General features: G+C 37.2%; 1 protein-coding gene across 9 annotated transcripts in view; it reads left to right on the top strand.

Moving 5' to 3' along the window:
- Positions 1–19993, top strand: part of LOC122568532 (teneurin-a) — a 699158-nt gene that overhangs the window by 668641 nt on the left and 10524 nt on the right. For all 9 annotated transcript variants that reach the window (XM_043728382.1, XM_043728381.1, XM_043728380.1 and 6 more), the window contains 7 exons: positions 3148–3412; positions 4798–4928; positions 5675–5821; positions 6372–6579; positions 12574–12600; positions 17612–17731; positions 19488–19672. In XM_043728382.1, coding sequence (XP_043584317.1) covers positions 3148–3412; positions 4798–4928; positions 5675–5821; positions 6372–6579; positions 12574–12600; positions 17612–17731; positions 19488–19672 — 1083 coding nt within the window. The remainder of the gene's footprint in view (positions 1–3147; positions 3413–4797; positions 4929–5674; positions 5822–6371; positions 6580–12573; positions 12601–17611; positions 17732–19487; positions 19673–19993) is intronic.

Raw genomic sequence — 19993 nt, 5'->3', positions numbered from 1 at the left:
CAAGATTGACATTGTCAAAAAAAAAAAAAGAAAAGAAGAGAAGCAAAAGATTCGTCAACGAAAAGATTTATTGTAATTAGTTTATTAGATGAGTAGGCCTTTTTTGACTAGCGCATAGTTAGTAATACATTTTTCAATTTAATGATACTGTCACTGTATTACACCTATCTCAGGATTTAAATCTGTGCAAAGCTTGAGTTTGTTTCGTTTAAAAGCATCTTTGTGTAATAGATGTGAAACAAAAAAAAAAAAGAAAAGAAAAGAAATACCGCGAAACATGGAATGTAAATGTGGCCTTAAAACGGGACAGATGATCCAACTTTTGAGTTCATTAACGGCGACATTATGGGCAGAATGTGTACGAGCATGCGCACAACATCGCGCCATATTTTAGCGTTAAAAATGAGCAGCGGAAACGCGAATGCCTCTCCGACGAACGTTTACCTCTCGTCTATTTCTGCGTCGGATGTTGTTTCTTCATATTTGTCACACCGCCATTAATTTCCCCATAATTCAACCGTACGTCCTGCCCTCTACCGTACACCACTATCCGGACAGATTCAAGGTATTAGTAATGCACGTTCCCTCATCCGCCAGGCGAGCGTATACCGTATGCCTCTGTGTATAACCTATAATTAATGCACGTTCTCTCGTTGAATTTACATATGGGTCAACCATTGCGGCAATTCAACCGGGCGATTAGTTTCGTCGTATTTAATGGTCGTTTTAATCCTTTCGACGAGCATCTTGCTATTGTTTTTGATTTAGTGTAACTGTGTCCAAAAGGAACATTGTAGAGACGTTTAACGTTACGATCCCATTAATCTTACTACGGTCTACAAATTTTTATATTCTAACCTTGTTCTCGTTTTAACGAACAAAAAGATCTTCTGTATTTTAAGAGAGACTTTAAACAAATAAACAGTGAAATTATTATTAAAATAGAACTGTTAGAGACAATTGAAGGGCTGCAAAGTCTATTGTTATTATAACAGCAGTATTCTGTATTTATTGTTACAAGATGTTAATTATATTTTTTCAGGTTATGAACGATAATGAAATACTTTTAAAAGTCGAAGCACGTGAACAAAGCCAGATACGTATATCATCGTATATAATATCTCATTTTTTATAACTAATATCATTTACACCACTATGATTTTCAATCCATCAGAGTTGAAATTAGAAATACAGTTTACAATTACAATTACGCTTTGCTACTTGTAAATCATACGCATCTTTCCATTTAATGATATATCTCAGGAAGGAATAAAATTTAAGTTAAACGTCTTGAAAGTGTTCTTTGTTAGACCCATTCCGCGGAAGCGGGAATGGAAAAATGACGTTGTTGGAACGAATGGAGAAATTATTCGCGGGAAAAGAGACGCTTTGTCTCTGACACCCTTACGATTTCGTCATAATGCTTCTTTCTCTATAATTCTTCAACAAACGATGGGATATATTCGTTTCATATTAAGATCTCGCGTTGGTACCGCGATGCAGAATGCATTTGTTCGATGATTAGGTTACTAGAATTTGTGTCTCGGACACAGACCAAAGAATCTGTAGCATTCGAAATCGTAACATTTCCAGTGTAATTTTATAACATAGAGATTGCCCGATAACTTTGTTCTCACAAATGAAACTTTTTATTTTGCTTTTTATTTTGAATCGCTCATTAATGCTTTTAATTATTTCACGATGTTATCAATGGCAACTGTATGACACACTCGTGGCTTTTTCTGGTATATGTCATTAACGAAGTTTGAATATTTTAAGCGTTCATATTAATAACAGTTTCCAAAACTGGTCGAACTTTGTAGATTAGTTTTACCCTCCAAACTGGAGCCTCAATAGGTAGAAAGAGTACGTGTCGCGTAATTTTAACGCGAGTCTCTTTACACACAATTACATTGGTCCTCTGCAATAATGTCGATTATCACTTCACATAGAAGTCGCTTTTATCGTGTACTTCAGCGTTGTTAATTACATTTCACGGAGTACCATGTAGCTTTTATAGCTCCACAAAAAGGCGTAATTAACGTTTACTACATGATTATTATCATCATTCTACTCTTCGCTTCCTATAGTACCACCCAAAAACATGATAAAATGCATTCTTGTTGATATCTTCATTTCAACGAAACTTCATAAGCAAAATGAAAAAAAAACTGTTCTTCTATTCTATACATCTGTGTTCTGTTGTTCTATTGCTATACATCTTCTTATTAAAAAAGAAAAAGGAAAAGAAAAGGCTAATGTGATTTTTCTAAGAATAATTTGTTTCCTTATTGCTTCACTCTGTATAAAAATACCAATATATCGTAACGGTAAACATACCAATATATGCAGTCGGCAAATACTGAGAGATCGCGTATAACCGGTCCCATACGACGCGAATGGCAGCGTGCATCGCGTCACCAGGACGCTTCGGAATTAAGTTTCATAATTTCCCCGGGGCAGCTGGGATCCGCGGGAATAATGCAATTGTCCCGATGCCATAATTTAAAAAGTTGGTCCATTCGTCGGTGCCCAGGGCGCAATCACCGTCGACAGACCGGAAGATGCTTCGTGTTCTTGAAAACAATGTTAAGTGTATTCATACCAGCAAGAGGTCATTGCAGAAAATTCGAGATGGTTGTCATATATACCAGTTCGATGCGATGAAGTTTGTTAATAATACGCTTGATTCGGCAAGGAAGTATTTGTTGGTATATTGTTGGGTTAGCTTCAAGAATTTTAGTTTCACCGCTCAGGTGTAAATAGTTGTTTAGATAAAGTCACAACCACCGTTGGACGCTCAAAGTTGATCGAGTTGAGCAAATTTTACCTGAGCTTTTTGAATATATACGATAGAAAGTTGTATGTGATCTTAACTTTAATTATCAGAAAGTGATGGCAGTAAACTTGTTAAATATTGTACGATTAATACAAACGACCTATATTTTTAAAATATATATTAAGATATATTTAATTGTAATTTAATTATTTTAATATTAGTAATATATTAAAATATATTACTAAAATTTAAATCTATTTCGGATCATATAGACCCGATGAGAACGGCAAGGTTTACTAGTAAACATAAATTAATATAGCAAATATAACTTACAATGTAAAATAAATGTAATTAACAATAAATTACAGCTGATTGTTCGGATCCAAACTGCAGTGGTCACGGCGCCTGCGTTGCTGGCAAATGCTATTGCAAAGCAGGTTGGCAGGGTGAAAGGTGTAACCAGGTCGACCAGCAGGTGTACCAATGTCTGCCTCGTTGCTCTGACCACGGCACGTACGACCTCGAATCCGGAAGTTGCGTCTGCGAGGGACACTGGACCGGTGTAGATTGTTCACAACCAAGCTGTGGCCTCGATTGCGGACCACACGGAACCTGCGAGCAGGGTCTTTGCAAGTCAGTACACGTTGTATAGCGCTACACTACTACCACATGTTTCCCTGTCGTCCTTTATGGGTCCTTCGCGAATTTGAATTGGGTTACCTGGACGCGTTTCCGTATTCAGTAGGAAAAGTGATGCGTATCCTTCTGGCCTTTGCTCTTTAACCTCGTTCCTCGCTGTGTGGGTTAAGTCAGCAAGATTTATTTTATCGCGATTTCGGTTACATATCGTGTAACTTTTCGGGTATTTGGCAAGAGGAATTTTGCGAGGGTTAGAGGGTTCATATTGAAACCATTCCTAGGTAATTTCCAATTCTTAGAAATAGAATTTTGAATGAGTTTACGTGAGTTAATATTTCTGTTTGCATGGGAAACGAATATTATAAACGTTGCTGATCCTTCGTTCATTAATTTATACAACAGAATTTTAGCAACTTGCTCCGTTATTTTATTTTTTTTACATAGGACCTTAATCGAGATTCCAATATTTCTTTCTTCCTCCGATTGAGCTATTTTCTTTACTCCAACATCCCCGTCTTCGGAATCCTGTTCCACGAAACGCCAACTTTCACAACAGTCTGATTAATTCAGATCCATCTACTCTTCACTTAAAATATACCTGGAAGACATTCAAAGATTCTTCGACCGAGTTTATCACGACAAGTTAGCAACGGTTAAGAGAGAAAAAAAAAAAGGGGAGAAAAATCGCGAAGTGTTGGAATCCTAAGCAGGGACAAGGAGAGGAGGTGGCGCTAGAGCGTAGAAGCTAAAAATGAGTAAATTGCCGACGAGATCGGAGGCAGGAAAGTCGAGGCTAAGGAGGTGAAAAATTGCGAGAAAAAGGCTCTATCTTAGGGGTGGCCGCCAACTTATCACTACTCGAAGGACCACCCTACCTTCCCGACGTTCCTTTGTCAGAATCAAGGACACGTAAGAAGATCTCCTTTCTCATATTCTAAAGTTGACGCCTTTCTCGTCTCCCTCTCCTCTCTTGTCCCGTGAAAGAGCGTCCGTAAGCGCAAAAAGTTCCCACCGCGGCAGGACGAGTTCGGAACTTGCCGGAATCCGTGTCTTTTTCCCGCTTTCCTGAAGGGTTCCGCGCGAAGGAAATCAATTTTGCATTTGGACGATAAAGCTGAGCGCATTTTTCTTCAGAAATTGTGCAAGACGCCTTCGGAGCATTGGTCTTGAATTGTATGTTAAGTCTTCAAAAGCCGATTTTCACTTGTCTCTGAGGAAGAAGATTAAAAATTGGATAAATAGTTGGATATGATGGGATCTAAAAATTGGTGTTAATATTAAATTGGAAAACGTTAACACAACGTAAATTAAAGTAACAATAGACTGCAGGAAAAAAAGAGGTTTGAAGTTTGAGTACCTGAAAAGTATGTGATTTTTAGGTGCAACGACGATTGGACTGGAACCAAGTGCGATCAAAAACCGTGCGATGCACGCTGTGCGGAACATGGCCAGTGCAAGAATGGAACTTGCGTTTGCAGTCAGGGATGGAACGGGCGACATTGCACGTTGCGTAAGTAAAATATTAATGGCATCGCCGGTGACGCCGTTTAAATTCATGATCTTTCCATTTGTCCCCATGAAATGGTAATTGTGAAACGTTGATGTAATCGCGGATCAAAGACTCCGGATATTCAATGTCATTACTTCGTTATTTTTATTACTATTATTGCTGTTATATTATCGTTATTGATTGTTTCCGATGTTACTCGTAATTAGGGCAGTGGATTCGAGAAATAATATCATTCTGAAGATAGATTGTATAAGAGTAAAACAACGTAGATCTAGGTACAAAGAGACTTAAGTAGAGGAGGTCGATACTTTGTCAGACACAGCAGTAAGAAACTATCGTTTGATAATAATTTATACTTACAAGTAGAAGTGATTTTCACATAACAAATAGGTGTTATCCCACTACTGTTATTTCACTTATTTTTATATAATTATTTATGTATTTTTTAATTACCTAAAATTTCACTTACTACGTTATACAACTATATATGTATGTATATACTATAGGATATTGTTAGGAATTTGATCGATCAAAACTATATTTGATTCAAGTAATTTATATTGTAACGTTATATCAACCAAATGTTAATTAAAACTATACAAGAATTGTTCCTATCGAAAAGTTATTTCGAGATATATTCTTTCATGGAATCACATGTATCGTTTATTCTCCCAACACGGGACTAGTATCGATTTTCAATTAGCTCCGATCGTTCAATTAAAACATTCACGCCGTTCCCTTGACAGCTGGATGCGAAAACGGATGCAGTCGCCACGGACTGTGCACTCTGCAAGATGGCGAATACAGTTGCGGATGTTCAACCGGCTGGGCGGGAAGGGATTGCAGCATACGACTCGAAATGGAATGTAATGACTTTATTGACAACGATCAGGGTGAGTGTATAAATATTATAAGTAGAAAGAAATGGTAATAAGAGGAACAGAAGATTATTATACCGAAGCAATTGTAATCCTGTAATTTTTCATGATACATACTTTTTCTATTGCTTTGCTATTTCACCTATTTTGGTCTAATCTAAAAAAACGAAGGCAAATATTTAAAGAAAATATAGGCATCTCAGTGTGGAACAGCCTTAAAGCTATTCAAATATTTTCTATTACAGTAATATCTAATTTTTTTCCTATTGCCCTAAAGATTAAGAAATTTTTTAAATTTTGACGGAAGATTCAAAGACTGTAGTAAAATTAAATACACGTTCTTTTGATATGTTACAAATTCCTAAAGTTCCAAAAACTTCTAAGGTGATTCCAAAATTCCTACAGAATTCCAATAAAATTACGAACTTTCTAAACAGCTCTAACAAAGCTAAAATTACCTGAAGAATTTCAATAAAAATCGAGTTTTATCCAAAATTAAAATTAAACGATAATTTCTTAATATCATAATATATGAACGTTTGATATAAGAAGTAATGTTTCTTAGATGGCATGATGGACTGTTCTGACAGCGAGTGTTGCTCGCACGCAGCTTGCGCAGAGCATATCATGTGCCTTACTAGTAATAATCCCGTGGACGTCCTTCTCCGCAAACAACCGCCCAGCGTGACCGCGTCCTTTTACCAGCGCGTGAAATTCCTCGTTGAGGAGAACAGCGTACAAAGCTACGCTCATATGAACGAGTACACCGAAAGGTAAGATCGACCACTTCTTCTCACACGGTTCTACATTCAGTCAATCATTCTAATATTTATAGAGGAACGCTTAGTTATATATACTTTATTTTTACGACGTCTAACAGGATATAATTGCGTTTAGAAGAACGAGCGAGTCGTTGATATGACATCAAGTGCATTGAATTTTTCTTCAGTTTCTAAGAAAATTCTCTTTCATTAACTGGTTCAATAGAAAAATTGTATTAATTATATCGGTGACAAGCAAGAAGGGACATGAAAGGGAAGGTTTGAATGTGTCACAGACTTTTAAGCTTTTGATAATTGAGAATTTTGCAATCGGAGTTAATTAGTGGAAATATTTGAAAGTTGAAGTGTACATTTGAAGTTGTCAGAGAATAGAACGTTTGTCTTTGTAATTACTAGAAACTAGTGAAATCTATTTCCATGTTAAATATAGGGTTTAATTTATCCTTGAAATATTAAAAATATTCTTAAAAAAAGATACATCCACATCTTTAGAAATTGAAAAATATAAATAATCGTTCGGAATGTTTTATTCAATAGTAACGAATTTCTTCGATCTTCAAAACTAGATGCTGCAGGAAACATACAATTATTCCCTTTCGAGTATCCAACGGGATAAAATGGAAAAATCTAGGAAAGATTAATTTTCAATCATAACAACGTCTGGCTCGTTCGATAGTCGTCGATACCTACACGTACCGTTTAACTAATGAAAAAGAAAAGAAAAGAACAAACAGAAAAAAAAGAAACGTATAGCATAGCTGCGTGTCATAGTTTCTGGCCTTTTACATTTTTCGAATGCGTTTGACATATTACGCGGCTGTTACTTTCCTCGTTTTTATCATCCACGAGAACTGCGCAGATCATTGATTTCATTCAGAAGGGACATTGTTTTTGTTTACCCGTACGGTACGTTAACGATGTGTTTCACGTAAAAAAAGCCCGAAGAATATATGTATACACATATGTGCAGTATGTGTTATATATACATGCAAAAAAAAAAAAAAAAACGTGAGAGAAGCACATCGTACCATTCGAGAAGCGTAACGTGTCTGATCACACACGGACGATGGTTCCGCCGAAGAGTTTTGTTTACGTGGTCCATTTTTTCCGACGAAGCTTCACGATGGGGCAAAATAGTAAAATACCATAGGAAAATCGTTCGTTGCATAACTTTCGGCAATCTCCCCTTTCGTATCGATCTGTTACGATAAAATTATCAAAGTTCTAAATTGTTCTTCAAATATTACATGGATTATTAAAAAAGAAAAAGGACATATTTTTTATAGCGATTTATATATTACAATAGTTGTCAAATATTATCACACTTCAGTTTACAAATATTTGTCTTTAGTCGTTTTGCTTTTTTTTCCTTTTTTTCTCCAAGTATTTCGAAACATAGAAAATTACAATGGAAAAGGAATTATTTAAGGGAATTGTTTCGTTAAACTGTCTTCTTGCACTCGAGTAGCGTTTTCCCCATCGTGAGCAATTTTTCAGTGTCGAAAAAAAGAGTGGAAAAGAAGAAAAAAAGATTGAATCAGATTTACTTGCACCGCCATGCCAAACAATCCGGTATATCCGTGACAGCTGAATTATCAAGAGAGCCCCCGGTGGGTGACAACCCTGCCAACCCTCTAACCATCCTATTCCTCGTGTTTCACCCTCTCCCTCCCCCGAATGCCGAACGCGTCAGTGATCATCTCGGAAGCATTGTCGATCAAAGGAGCTTCCTCGCGTGCATCTGATATTAATTGCTAGCAATTTAGTCCTGTTTCATGCCACGCTATGAATCTTGTCTCGCGAGGTGAATTCGCGAAGGTTCCTCCAAGCAATCGCGTTTTGCAAATCTTCTTCGCCTTATGAAACTAAATCGTTGATATTTGCTTTAGTAGCTTATTGTTTGATAAAATAACAAAATATGTGTTTTCTCTGTGTCTTAAGAACAGTGAAAGGGTTTTGATAAATGAGTTTCAAAACTGTTTGCTTTGCTGAATAGCTAGGGAATTTGAAATGGACGTAAAATGAACATAGGGTGAAATGAAAGAATAATGCTATCTAGTAACTTTATAAGTAACCGTATAGGATAAAAATTACTTTACGTGCAGTTTCAATGCTATCCAATCGTCGTCTACTGTTGCAACAAACGAATTTTATTCTATTGTTAAGCTAACCTAATTTCGAAACTTGCCAATATTATAAATATAGCTTTGCGAACAATCAGCCTCGGAGATGATGCTCCAGCGTGTATTTTGAATGAACCAAATAATTATAGAACTCCTTTTACTGAAACCCTTCACTCAATTTCAAGACGTATAATACGCTTCGAATCCATCTATTAACTCAACAAACCAATGTTTCATTTTCCAAGCATTGGTAGAATTATCCTTTGTATCACTAGCCTCCGAAATAAAGAAACCATTCTGTTTACGAACGGTATATTCATCTGTTCCCTGTAACATGCAGATAAAGGAGTAATAGCTCCATCAAAGTATATCGCGAATATACGTCACTTTGGTAATTCGCTAAGCGAATAAAAGCGAGAAATTTGATCGGGCGCGTTCACGGTCAGCATCCTTTGTTCGACACTGATGAAGATTTGCTCGGGACGCGTGCTGACCGACGCATCGGAGCGGCAGCGAGCGTATTTCGGGGGATTCGTGTATTTTGTCTAGTGTTTATCCTCTGTGTGTACCCTTGCCACCACCAGATCACCATTCACCCTACAGCCGAAGACCGAAAGAGGCTCCGTTCTACGTACAGACTGTGAAGTACAGACCAAAATTCTGTCGAAAGAAAAAAAAAGACAGAAAAAAGATGAAAAAGAGACAAAGAAATTGAAAAAAAAAGTCTGCACACGGAGAAAATATTCGAGAGACTGAATTTTCGGTATTCTCGGTCGGTTAGTGGATTAAGTTATCCGTGCGAAGTTTTTTCTTTTTTTTTTTTTTTTTTTCAATATACAGCTTCTAGGCATCGCGTTGTTCCGTAAAACAAGCGCGTCATACGAACAGAGTAATACTTAACCTTTGAACGGTAACGCGACAAGCAGACCGTGTCGTTTTCCAAATTTCTCTTGTGACTTACCAGCTATTTCGGCCATTTGTTTAAGCAGTTCACCGACAATGGGAGATTCATAGATAAAGCGCACGAGGGCGGTCGAGTCGCGGTTTTTATCGGGAGATATTTCGATACAAATATCAGACTGCAATCTGTTGTTACTTTTTCTTGAATTATTTTAGTACGAGAGAACATCGATAGAAAAAAACAACGAATTCCGAGAGTCGATCGCCCACGAGTAAAATTATATCTAGAAATGGTAGACACAAGTTTGAAATCTGTCGCGGTTCGGTCGCTTTTCTCGCGCGTCCACTAGCAGTTCAACACCACGAAATAGAACGTTCTGCGTATGATACACGATAGTTCCGTGTGTGTCCGAGAAAGAGACGTACGGAGAGCGGAACGGAAGTTTGTTTGGTCCTGTTGTAGCGCCCATTGTTTCGTCGCGGTATTGATCACCGACTTTCTCCGAGCACCCTTGCTGCCGCCTTGAAACGCTTCTTCCACTTCGATCTATATGGATAAAATTTTTTTTCTTTTTTTTGTATGTGCTTTACATACGCAACTACTCTGCTTGGGAGGCTACGCGTACGTGTTTCACCGGTTGGAAGAGTGGTATAAGCTTTGTACAGTCTGCATTTGAAACGCTGTTAGAATTAGAATCTCTTTTTATGGTGAGGGCACTTTAAATGACTAAAGGATACGAAATTAATATGTAAATTATGGTTGGAGACGAGAATGATTCTTTGTAAATAAAACATGTCAACGCACGAGAAGAAAAATTATTATAACCAGACTGGCTGTTTTTGCATTTGATTAAAATGGTTTTTATTTCATATTTTTTACTTAGACTTTTATTTAGTTGTTTCGGAGAGAAAATTTTAACTTTGACAGAACGACGTACTTGAAAAGATATGGTAACTAGATGAAAAACATTCTAATTAAATATATAAATATTTTGTGCAACGAACAAAGAAATTGTGCTTTACAAGGTAATTCTAGGAACTGAGGTAAGCTTTTCTTCTTACAATTAGTGAAAGCATAGGAAAGTGGTAGAGAAAATATTCGTATAATAACATGAGCTTTATTTTTCTTCAAATTCACAACATTGCAACCTACAGCTTCTATCTTTTTATATCTTTTGCTTAGTTGAAATATTAATTCTATTTCAAAATTTCATATATTTATTGACGCATATTACATGAGAGAATTTTATTTGATCTTATTTGTTCTTTTTATGACAAACATTTGAATGCTGATGTAAAACATGAAACCCCTTGTAAATTATTTGCTTTTTAACATTTATCTTTGATACATTAACACAAATGTAATAATTTGTTGAGTTGACAATAAAATTCACTTAAAAATGGTGGCAATATATAATTACATACATAAAATCAAATGCACAAATTTCGTTAAACTTAACAGAATCATCTTCTATCATTTTTTCGAGCTTTCATAAATCAGTTACAATCAATTATAACGTTTCGAAGTACCTTTAATATCAACATTTATTAGTTGAAAATTCAGGACAGTCACGATCAATCTGATAACTTCTATCAAATATTCAATCATCGATCAATCAATATCAATATTCAAAATTCCCGCCAAGGCGAAGCATACTCGTTTCTTAACTTTGATTTATCTCTACATAGAATCACTGCTTTCCAATCATGCTACGGTAACTACTTTCTCCTTTCTGGAAAGAATATAAAATTAAAAAGTGTAGAGTAAGACTTGCAGTTTGTATCATAGTATAAAATTAATTTGGATCATTCGTGAAGCCAAAGAAAGAAAGGGTCGTTTTTGATGAAACGACCCAAAACGTTTTCATCAAAAACGACCCAGAGAACGCTAATTCTCCCCACCACTTTCAATGGAATCTCGAGCATACAGACTGCATACAAGTATCCCGGTGAATCAGAAATTCAGGTTGGCATCGGGATTGCTCGGACAGAGCGTAATCAATATTCGAAGATCGTCTGCCAACATGGCAGTCCAAGCTCCGATGGAATCTCTCCTCATTGTCAGTTCGAGGCTCGGCTTCGATGAGCGACGCGATAAGAGGATCCTTCGTGCGACACCCGTTACTCGTGACTCCCTCGATACGGGACGAATCTCGAATCGACGTCGATGTTGGATTCCAAACGAAACGACGACGGCCATGTCTCGTTAACGCGTGTGCAGTACCCGTTCCAAATGCATCGATCACGCGAAGACGCGCTGGAGCTCTCCATCTCTTTCTCTCTTTACTCTGCCTTTATATATTACATATACATATATATATTTACTTATATATGGATATTATTATATATACATACATATATATATATTATATACACGTGTATAATCGTCGTATATATACAGATGTGTGTGCGTAGTTTCCAACTTGTGTCTGTCACGTGTATTACCACTCTATGTTGGATGAGTCTGTGAGTGACTGCGTTCATGTTGCGTGACTGGCGAAGATCGCGTGTGTGATGGGTACGCTTGATTAGTGTGTGTCTACGTCTATTGTTTCTGTAACGGCGTGCGGAACATTGCGATAGAGCATTCGATTTTCGCCGCGAGATTCGCGCGTACACGATCAAACTTGGCGCGAACGTGCAATGGGAGGGATGGGGGAGGTGTCTAGGGTCGTGTAGTGGGGATGAACCTTCGGAAGTTAACCTCCGATCGAAACAATTGTAGAGAGGGAATCGAGGCTCGCTATATCGAAACGGTTATGCCGCGGTGGCGCGAAAATTTGAAATGCATAAATGAAAAACGATGCAAGAAAAAGGGAATAAAGTCAATAAGGTATGACTATGCGAAATAGACGATTGCTCGCGCAATGCTGCGTACGCGCGTCCGTTTTTTTGCCCGCAAACGCGGGTTCTGTGACCGTGGTAACGCCCTTTCTTCTCGTTGGTTTTTTCCCACACGTAGTACGTTCTGGAGTTCCTTTACACCGCGGTAAGTTGCAGCTCAAGCTCTCTCGCTAATCGTTCATTAATCCAAAAGAAAAAAAAAACAGAATTTTTTTTTAATGAAAGAAAAAAGCAAGAAAAAATTACCTTCTATTTGCTCGTTTCGCTCGTAACATTCATCTTACATGTTTTTTCGTATGTCCCATTATATGTAATCTATCTATATATGTATACGTATGTTCATACCCTTAGCCTGCGTATCACGTCTCTCTTTTTCTCTCTTTCTCCGTTTCAGTTATTGTTTTTGTCTCTATACTACTCTATATATATTCCCTGTTGGTCTTTTTCAAAGCTCTTTACATTTCTTCTATTCTATCGACCCTGGTTCAGCCTGTTATCGATTCAGTTACGTTACCAATTATGTTTGCCAGTGTTTGATCATACCTCGCTTATTTGACTCGTCTCTCCGCCCTTTCAAACCCTCTATACTCCGTTTTTAATCGCCTGTCTATCGTTTTCCTCTCTTCTTTCCATTCTGTCGCTCTGTCATTTTTTAGTTCCGTCGCTACCTTTTTACCTGTCTACCTGCGTATTTGTTTCTGTCATCTCCGACTCGACGGCTGCCGCTTACTGTTCGCGTGAAAAACAAATTTCGACGAGGTTCGATGGTCCAGCTTCGTTAATATCACTTTTATACGACACAGGGAATTCGAGTATTTGATAATCGAACAAAATTTACGCTGATTCGTTTAGCAGTTGAGTTGTAGCCCTGTAACGATACCAAAATTCGAAACCTAAATCGCATTTGTTTCGCCTTTAATCTAGGGACTTTGACGGGTCGATAACAAAACGAATCTACTTTACCGATAGCCTTCAAACGAGGAAAATTTAAAATCAATCGAAATCGCGTGAACGTATCGCCACAGCCAAAGGGTCGAGCACTCTCTTCACACCTACATTGAAAGTATAATCGTATCGAAGTGTCTCTGTGTTATCTGTGATATGTCGTCGGATGATCGTTGTCTATAATCCTGCCGTTGTCCGCCCTTCTCTCTATTTCTCTCTTTATTCTGTTTCGTTCCTTCTCTGTTGTTCTGTTTATGTATTGTCATCTTGTCCTGTTTAGCGCTGAGTTCTTAGCTACTATTACTATGATCGCCCTGATATATACCGTAACCGGCTACAAACCAAGTAATAGTATGTTTGAGAATCGTGTAATTTTTTACGTAACGATATATATCCTGTCTGGTCTTGTGTTGTTTTTTGTGTTGCCAGGCTTGCACTTTTTTATGTACGTTGTGTATTTCATAACCCCTTGTCGAATTTGTTTCTAGTGACTTTTTGTCCCCTAGCATCTTATACACGAACGCTGACTTTATTGCGCGCCTCTTGCGTCAAAGACATATATATTCTTGCGTTCCATTTTTTTGTTCAATTGTTCCTTTCCGTCGTTTATCGAAATAAATTGATGATATAAAATATTATACATCATCATTATCAACATATATATATATACATACATATGCGGTAGAGGAGATACAAAATCGTGATACAAAATCAAATAAAATATATATATATATATAAACTATGAAACGAGAACGAGAAAACGTGTTCACATCACGTTATATTGTTCCGAATCGACGGATCGGCAATAATTACGAAATCGGAACCGTTCAACACACAGCTTTATGATACAGGATATGATACGAAGGACCCGAACGACCATTCCCTCTCTTGTCCCTTGTCTACGTCTGTTATCACCTGTCTACAATGTGCCAATAACCCCGTTACACCAAAAGCCCTGTGTCTGTCTTTAACCGATCCGTGCTATCTACCCACCGAAAGTTATATCTCATACCAGAACACGACAGAAACCCTCTTTTGGAAAAAATCGATTCGTCCGTATCCGTCCGTGGTTCACGTCAAAAACCGGAAATAATTTCTTATAAATTAGAAGACAGCAAAAAATTTCCTTCGATTAATATCGCATAACCTCGCGGTTTGAGTGTTTCAATTTTATACGAACGTTTTGAAAAGAGCAAGAATCAAGAGATCATTAGAAATCATTCGAGAACATGTTATTTTATTCGAGAATGAGAAACGGACGAGTATCTGAACCACAGAAAAGTTTTCAAAACGAGAAAGAAGAAAAAAGAGAAGGCAGAAAAGGGGAAAGTCGTTGACACGTTTGAAAGTGAGCGCGCGCGGGAGGAAAAGAAATATGGCGCGATGAAAGATAACTTAGATAACCGTCGTATCGCTGACCGAGATGGAGGGAAAATTTTCAAGCAAAGAGAGATAGAATTCGGCATTGCGTCGGTGTATCGCGCGATCTCTCTATCGAGATACCGTCATTCTTTGATTTTTCTTTCTTTACTATTTTTCTTTTTCTACGTTTCCATTATTCAGTCTTGCACACATCTAGGTTCAGCATCCGCCGCCAGATGTCGGTGTGTCTCGAAATTGATCTACATATATATATATACAAGATATATCATGTACATATATATATATATATATATCCGTTTCTCTCTTCTTTCCGTTACGTTTTTTTCAATTTGATTTAAACTGATTTTCGTTTCCTTTTTATATACCGTTCACTCTGGTTTTTGGATTTTCTATTCTTATTTTTTTTTACCAGTAGTAACAACTGTGCCTGCCACCTTGCTATGCTCGTACTTGGAGGATCAGAACCCCGGTAATGTTTGATCCCCAAGTCGCCGATGGAACGAGAATGGTGGCACGGTGCGCGCAACCGGAAGTGCACGGCATTGCTCACTTTCCGGGACGATGATGCGATCATTTGTCCCTTGGACGAATTAGATATCGTCTGACTTTCGATTCACGGGGGAATGTGTGGATCCTCCAAGAACGAATCATGCCCCCATACGCAATCCCTTAGGGACCAATGAATATATATATATATTTATACATATATCGAATGCATCTATGCAGCTTGTTGTACGTGTTCTATCATATTTTCATATTTTGCTAAAATTGACAAAGGAAAGATGATTCTTCATTACGCGAGAATAATTTGGAAAATATATTCCAGTAGATGAGTTTGAAGGGGCACTGTGAATGTTAAGAGAACTTCATTATTTTTTATTAGAACAGTATTTCATGATGAATGTTTAAATATAAGACGTTTAACCTGTTTATAAAAGTAAAACTAAATTATTGTTTTAATATTATTTATTAGAACTATTTTCTTGATTATAAAATCGGCAAATGTAGATGTAAATATCTCGACACCCCTGTAGACTCATTCTATGTAAATTGAAGGTATTCGCGTTTCATGAACTGTAATGAACTAAACAGGATAACTTACAATAAATATTTTAAATTCGAGTTTCTTTATGTGAAAACAAATCTATCGTGATTTGTTTCAACTATAGGTATATAATTATCTTTTTGAAGAAAAATACGTTCTATTATAATTGATTTCTTTATACATTATTAAGTCTCAAAAATGAAAAGTTATCGACTTTCTCAGTATTCTAAGATGTTTTTTATTTGCGGATATAGATAATTTTCTCCATATTCTACAAATGCGGGAGGCATTTATGGAAAATATCTAATCACTGATATCAACCTGATTGTGATTTATAGGTATTGTTGAATTTTCATACAGCATTCTCCGATCAAACAATTTTTCATACAATTTTCCAACGAATATAATACCCCAAACATGGCGTAATTTTTTTAATTAATCGCAGCTTCCAACTGTACAGTTCGCACTTTAAATATAATCTGCATAATTTTTATAGATAAAATAATTATAAATAATTATTAATATTATAATTTCTTTCAGTTCCGTTTTTTTACTTAAACCAGTGTCTCACAAACATATAGAGATGGGTAATTAAGAATCACAGTGTATAATATCTTCGTTCACAAATGTCGTTGCTCGTTACACAGCGCCCCATAACAAGCTGCGTACGTATGCACCCGATTCACAGCATATTCTCTATATATTATTATTATCATCATTATTATCTTACCTACCTATATCGATCTCATTATATTCAGCACTATTACACAAATCGCTTATAATATTCAGCTTCAACATACTCCAACTTTTATATATCGCAGATAATCCAGCCCTGAAACTTATTACGTACATATTTTCATTGCCTTTATTACATATCTATTTATACATGATTATATATGCATGCAGTTCTACTCTCACGAAAGTTTACTACCCGCCCTTTATTTATTATTATTATTATTATTATTATCCTGCCTCAGGACGATCGTGTTCTTTTTTGCTCCCGAATTGACAATCTGCTCGATACTCTTTTAAAAAAAAGAACAACTACCCACAGTCAAGCAAAAAAAGAAGAAATGAACAAAACCTCTTAAAAGAATGCAACCATGAACAAAATACCATGCAAATTGCAAGAAAGTGAATGTGACTGAAAGAAAATGTTCCCGCGTCGTTGCCAATACGATGCGACAGCTAACCTGTAAGCATGATCGAGAAACTAACGCTGGCGACATCTGGGTTCGCTGCGTACACGCGATGCCGCGCGCATTGTTCCGTTTGTAAAATCAATTTGTATCGCTTTTGGATTCAACTAGTGGCATTAACTCCTCTTGCGCGAACTATCGCGGCCGGTAAAGGCCGGCTCGAATGGAGTTGCGGATTGTATTGGCAGCGAAGTGAGAATATTGGATCGCATTGAACCGTTGACCGCGGAAGCTGATTTGACAGACAAAATCGATTGTTCGCGCTCTCGACAACTTTGTTTTAGAATACATGCGTTCCACGATCGAAATTTTAGTCCAGAGAATTTCCTTTTTTTTATTTTTCCTGTTGAACCTATTTTTATTTTTATAGAAAAAATTGTAGAATTTATAATATGTGTATATTTCCTCTCTCTTATTCTTTTTCGGTGATGTTTTTAGTTTCTTTTTCTTTATATTGGAATTTCATTACTGTTGATTAGTACACGATAGGATTTGAAATGTTTTGAATCAGCGTGCCACGGTTCAACGGGTCAACGATACGATCCGATCTCGAAAGATCTCGATATATCTTTGATTTATAACAGTCGAGTTGCGGTGATGCGAGGCCAAGTTGTAACCGAACAAGGAATTGGAATAGTAGGCATCAGGGTGTCGGTGGACAGGGACCCTCGCTTTGGATTCACGTTAACCAGAGCTGATGGATGGTGAGTACTAATTTTTACTTTGTATCACATTGTATCACAAAAAATAGCGATTGAAGTTATACATGAAATTCACTCAATTGACTGGACCAAGATAGTTGTCAGTTTTAGTTCAGCTTACCAATTATATATACGTATAATAGATTTTATAATAGAATTACTACATACATATATATAGGAATCCTATATACATAATTTCTGTAGCAGATTTCTATATTCTCGTATATCAAAATTACTAAGAGATGATGAAAGGAACAGCAGACACATGTCTACCAACCCACATTCAAATCAAATTCTCACACTATACAAAATCCAAATCAGTGCCTCATCAGTTCACACCGTCCAATCGAACAACCCAACCCAATATCCCCACCCTTGTTAAAAAAAAAAGAGAGAGAAACAGAAAAGTCAGAATCGCATATCAATAGATACACAAACATATGGGGTAATATAGTAATATTTGCGCCTGATGGGCGTGTATGGCAGCTTGGGCGTCCTTCCTAATAGGATCAAGGGTGCATTGTAATGAAGGGTATGGGGAAACTGGATGGAGTATGGGTAGATGGTGAAACACCTATATCAAACAGGTATATAGTAATCCTGGCGAGGATAATCCTGAAACACGGAGCCGGAGGAGTTGGCCTGGTAAACCACATCAAAGCTCGAGCTAATGATGTCGAAAGCTTCCTAATTACTCCGTGCAAACCTGTGTGATTAGTCTGACCTGCGTCTACCCCTTGCTACCCCCTCCGGTTGGATCGCTGGTAAAATTTTACCATAATATAGTGAACTGTGAACGTGAGAGAAATTATACATTGATGGAACTCGTCGAAACGATAACGGTTCCGCTTCTACCTATCTATCTATCTTACTCATTAGCGTCATCTCTCTCTCTCTCTCTTTAACTTGCAGTTTCATGTAATCCCAAAGAGAAGTTCGAGATAGAATTCCCTCGTTGTATTCACGGGTTAATGAATACAGGACCGTGATAGATTGGCAGTTATTGCAGCCAGACTCTCTGATAAATACGCGTTTGTCGTTGCTTGATTGCGAGTACGGCTTATGATTGAATCTCTTGTACGCGAGACGTTTCTATGATTTCTGAGCTTGTAATGCGACAGAGGACTTTCAAATCGGATTTCAAACATGTCCAGGTAAAAGTTGCGGCAAACTGGACCCAATGGTATAGTTCAGCTTGCCACCTGCCGATGTCGCTTCGTGACGAGAACGCGCGATTAAATGAAAGTCACAGGAACGACTTTGAATAGAGGGCACTGATAGCTCGGGCATTCCCTTAGAAGCCAGTAACGATGTTTGAACACATATTGTTAAAAATTTTTATATCCACAAGCTCCTTGGACAATTAGAGCGTTTTGCTGTTGATGAAAGAATATATAGTTATAAATATTGCTGAAAACTACTTTATTTCAATTTGAGCTTCCAAAGGTTTAGCCACAGGAGATTTTAAGCTCTGTATTTTACTATAGCATCCAAATTCCATTTATTTTCCTCTATTCACAAAAATTCGTTCAGCATACATCGAAGAACATCAAATTCATTCGCGAGAGTTTTTGGTCCATAAAATAAATTGGGAGATTGTTACTATTGAACGTTAAAATTAACCCCAGAATCGTGAATTTCGAGACGGTTAAGAGGTTCTAGTGACGCGTATCCTTTATCGATCATCCATAGCCCGTAAACCCGATGTAATACCGGAAGCTAAGGTATAGTTTGAAATGCATTTACGTACTTCGATTAGGTTCGACGTGTTGGTGAACGGAGGCGGTGCGGTGACGCTTCAGTTCCAGCGTAGCCCCTTCAAACCCCTCACGAGGACGGTATTCGTGCCATGGAATCAAATAGTGGTTCTGCCTCCTGTGGTGATGACCCTTAACGAGGAAGGCGAATCTCATAAATCTAGTCAACCTCCGAGTCCAGCTGTCGGTAAGTATGCATCTCTAATTATTATTTACTTTTCTTTTTGTTTTTCTACCTTTTTTCACGTTTTGTCGTGTCACGGAATCAATTGGTGTTAAACATGAACGGTGGTCCAAAGTGTCTAATGTTTGAAAAATTGAATGACTATTTGTAATAGGTATTTATAATAACTATTTGCAATAGTTGTTTGTAATAATTCCTTTATTTACAATTTGTTCTTTTCTTTTTTATCAGTTCTTATATTTTTTTCCTCTTTTTCATATTTGAGAAATATGAATGTTATTTAATTGTTTACTGCTTCATCGTCATCCTTCTTCAACGTGCAAA

This window comes from Bombus pyrosoma, linkage group LG6 (assembly GCF_014825855.1).
Source record: "Bombus pyrosoma isolate SC7728 linkage group LG6, ASM1482585v1, whole genome shotgun sequence".
NCBI lineage: Eukaryota > Metazoa > Arthropoda > Insecta > Hymenoptera > Apidae > Bombus > Bombus pyrosoma.
The sequence above is the reverse complement of the archived record's forward strand: the minus strand, read 5'-3'. Positions and strand labels throughout refer to the sequence as shown.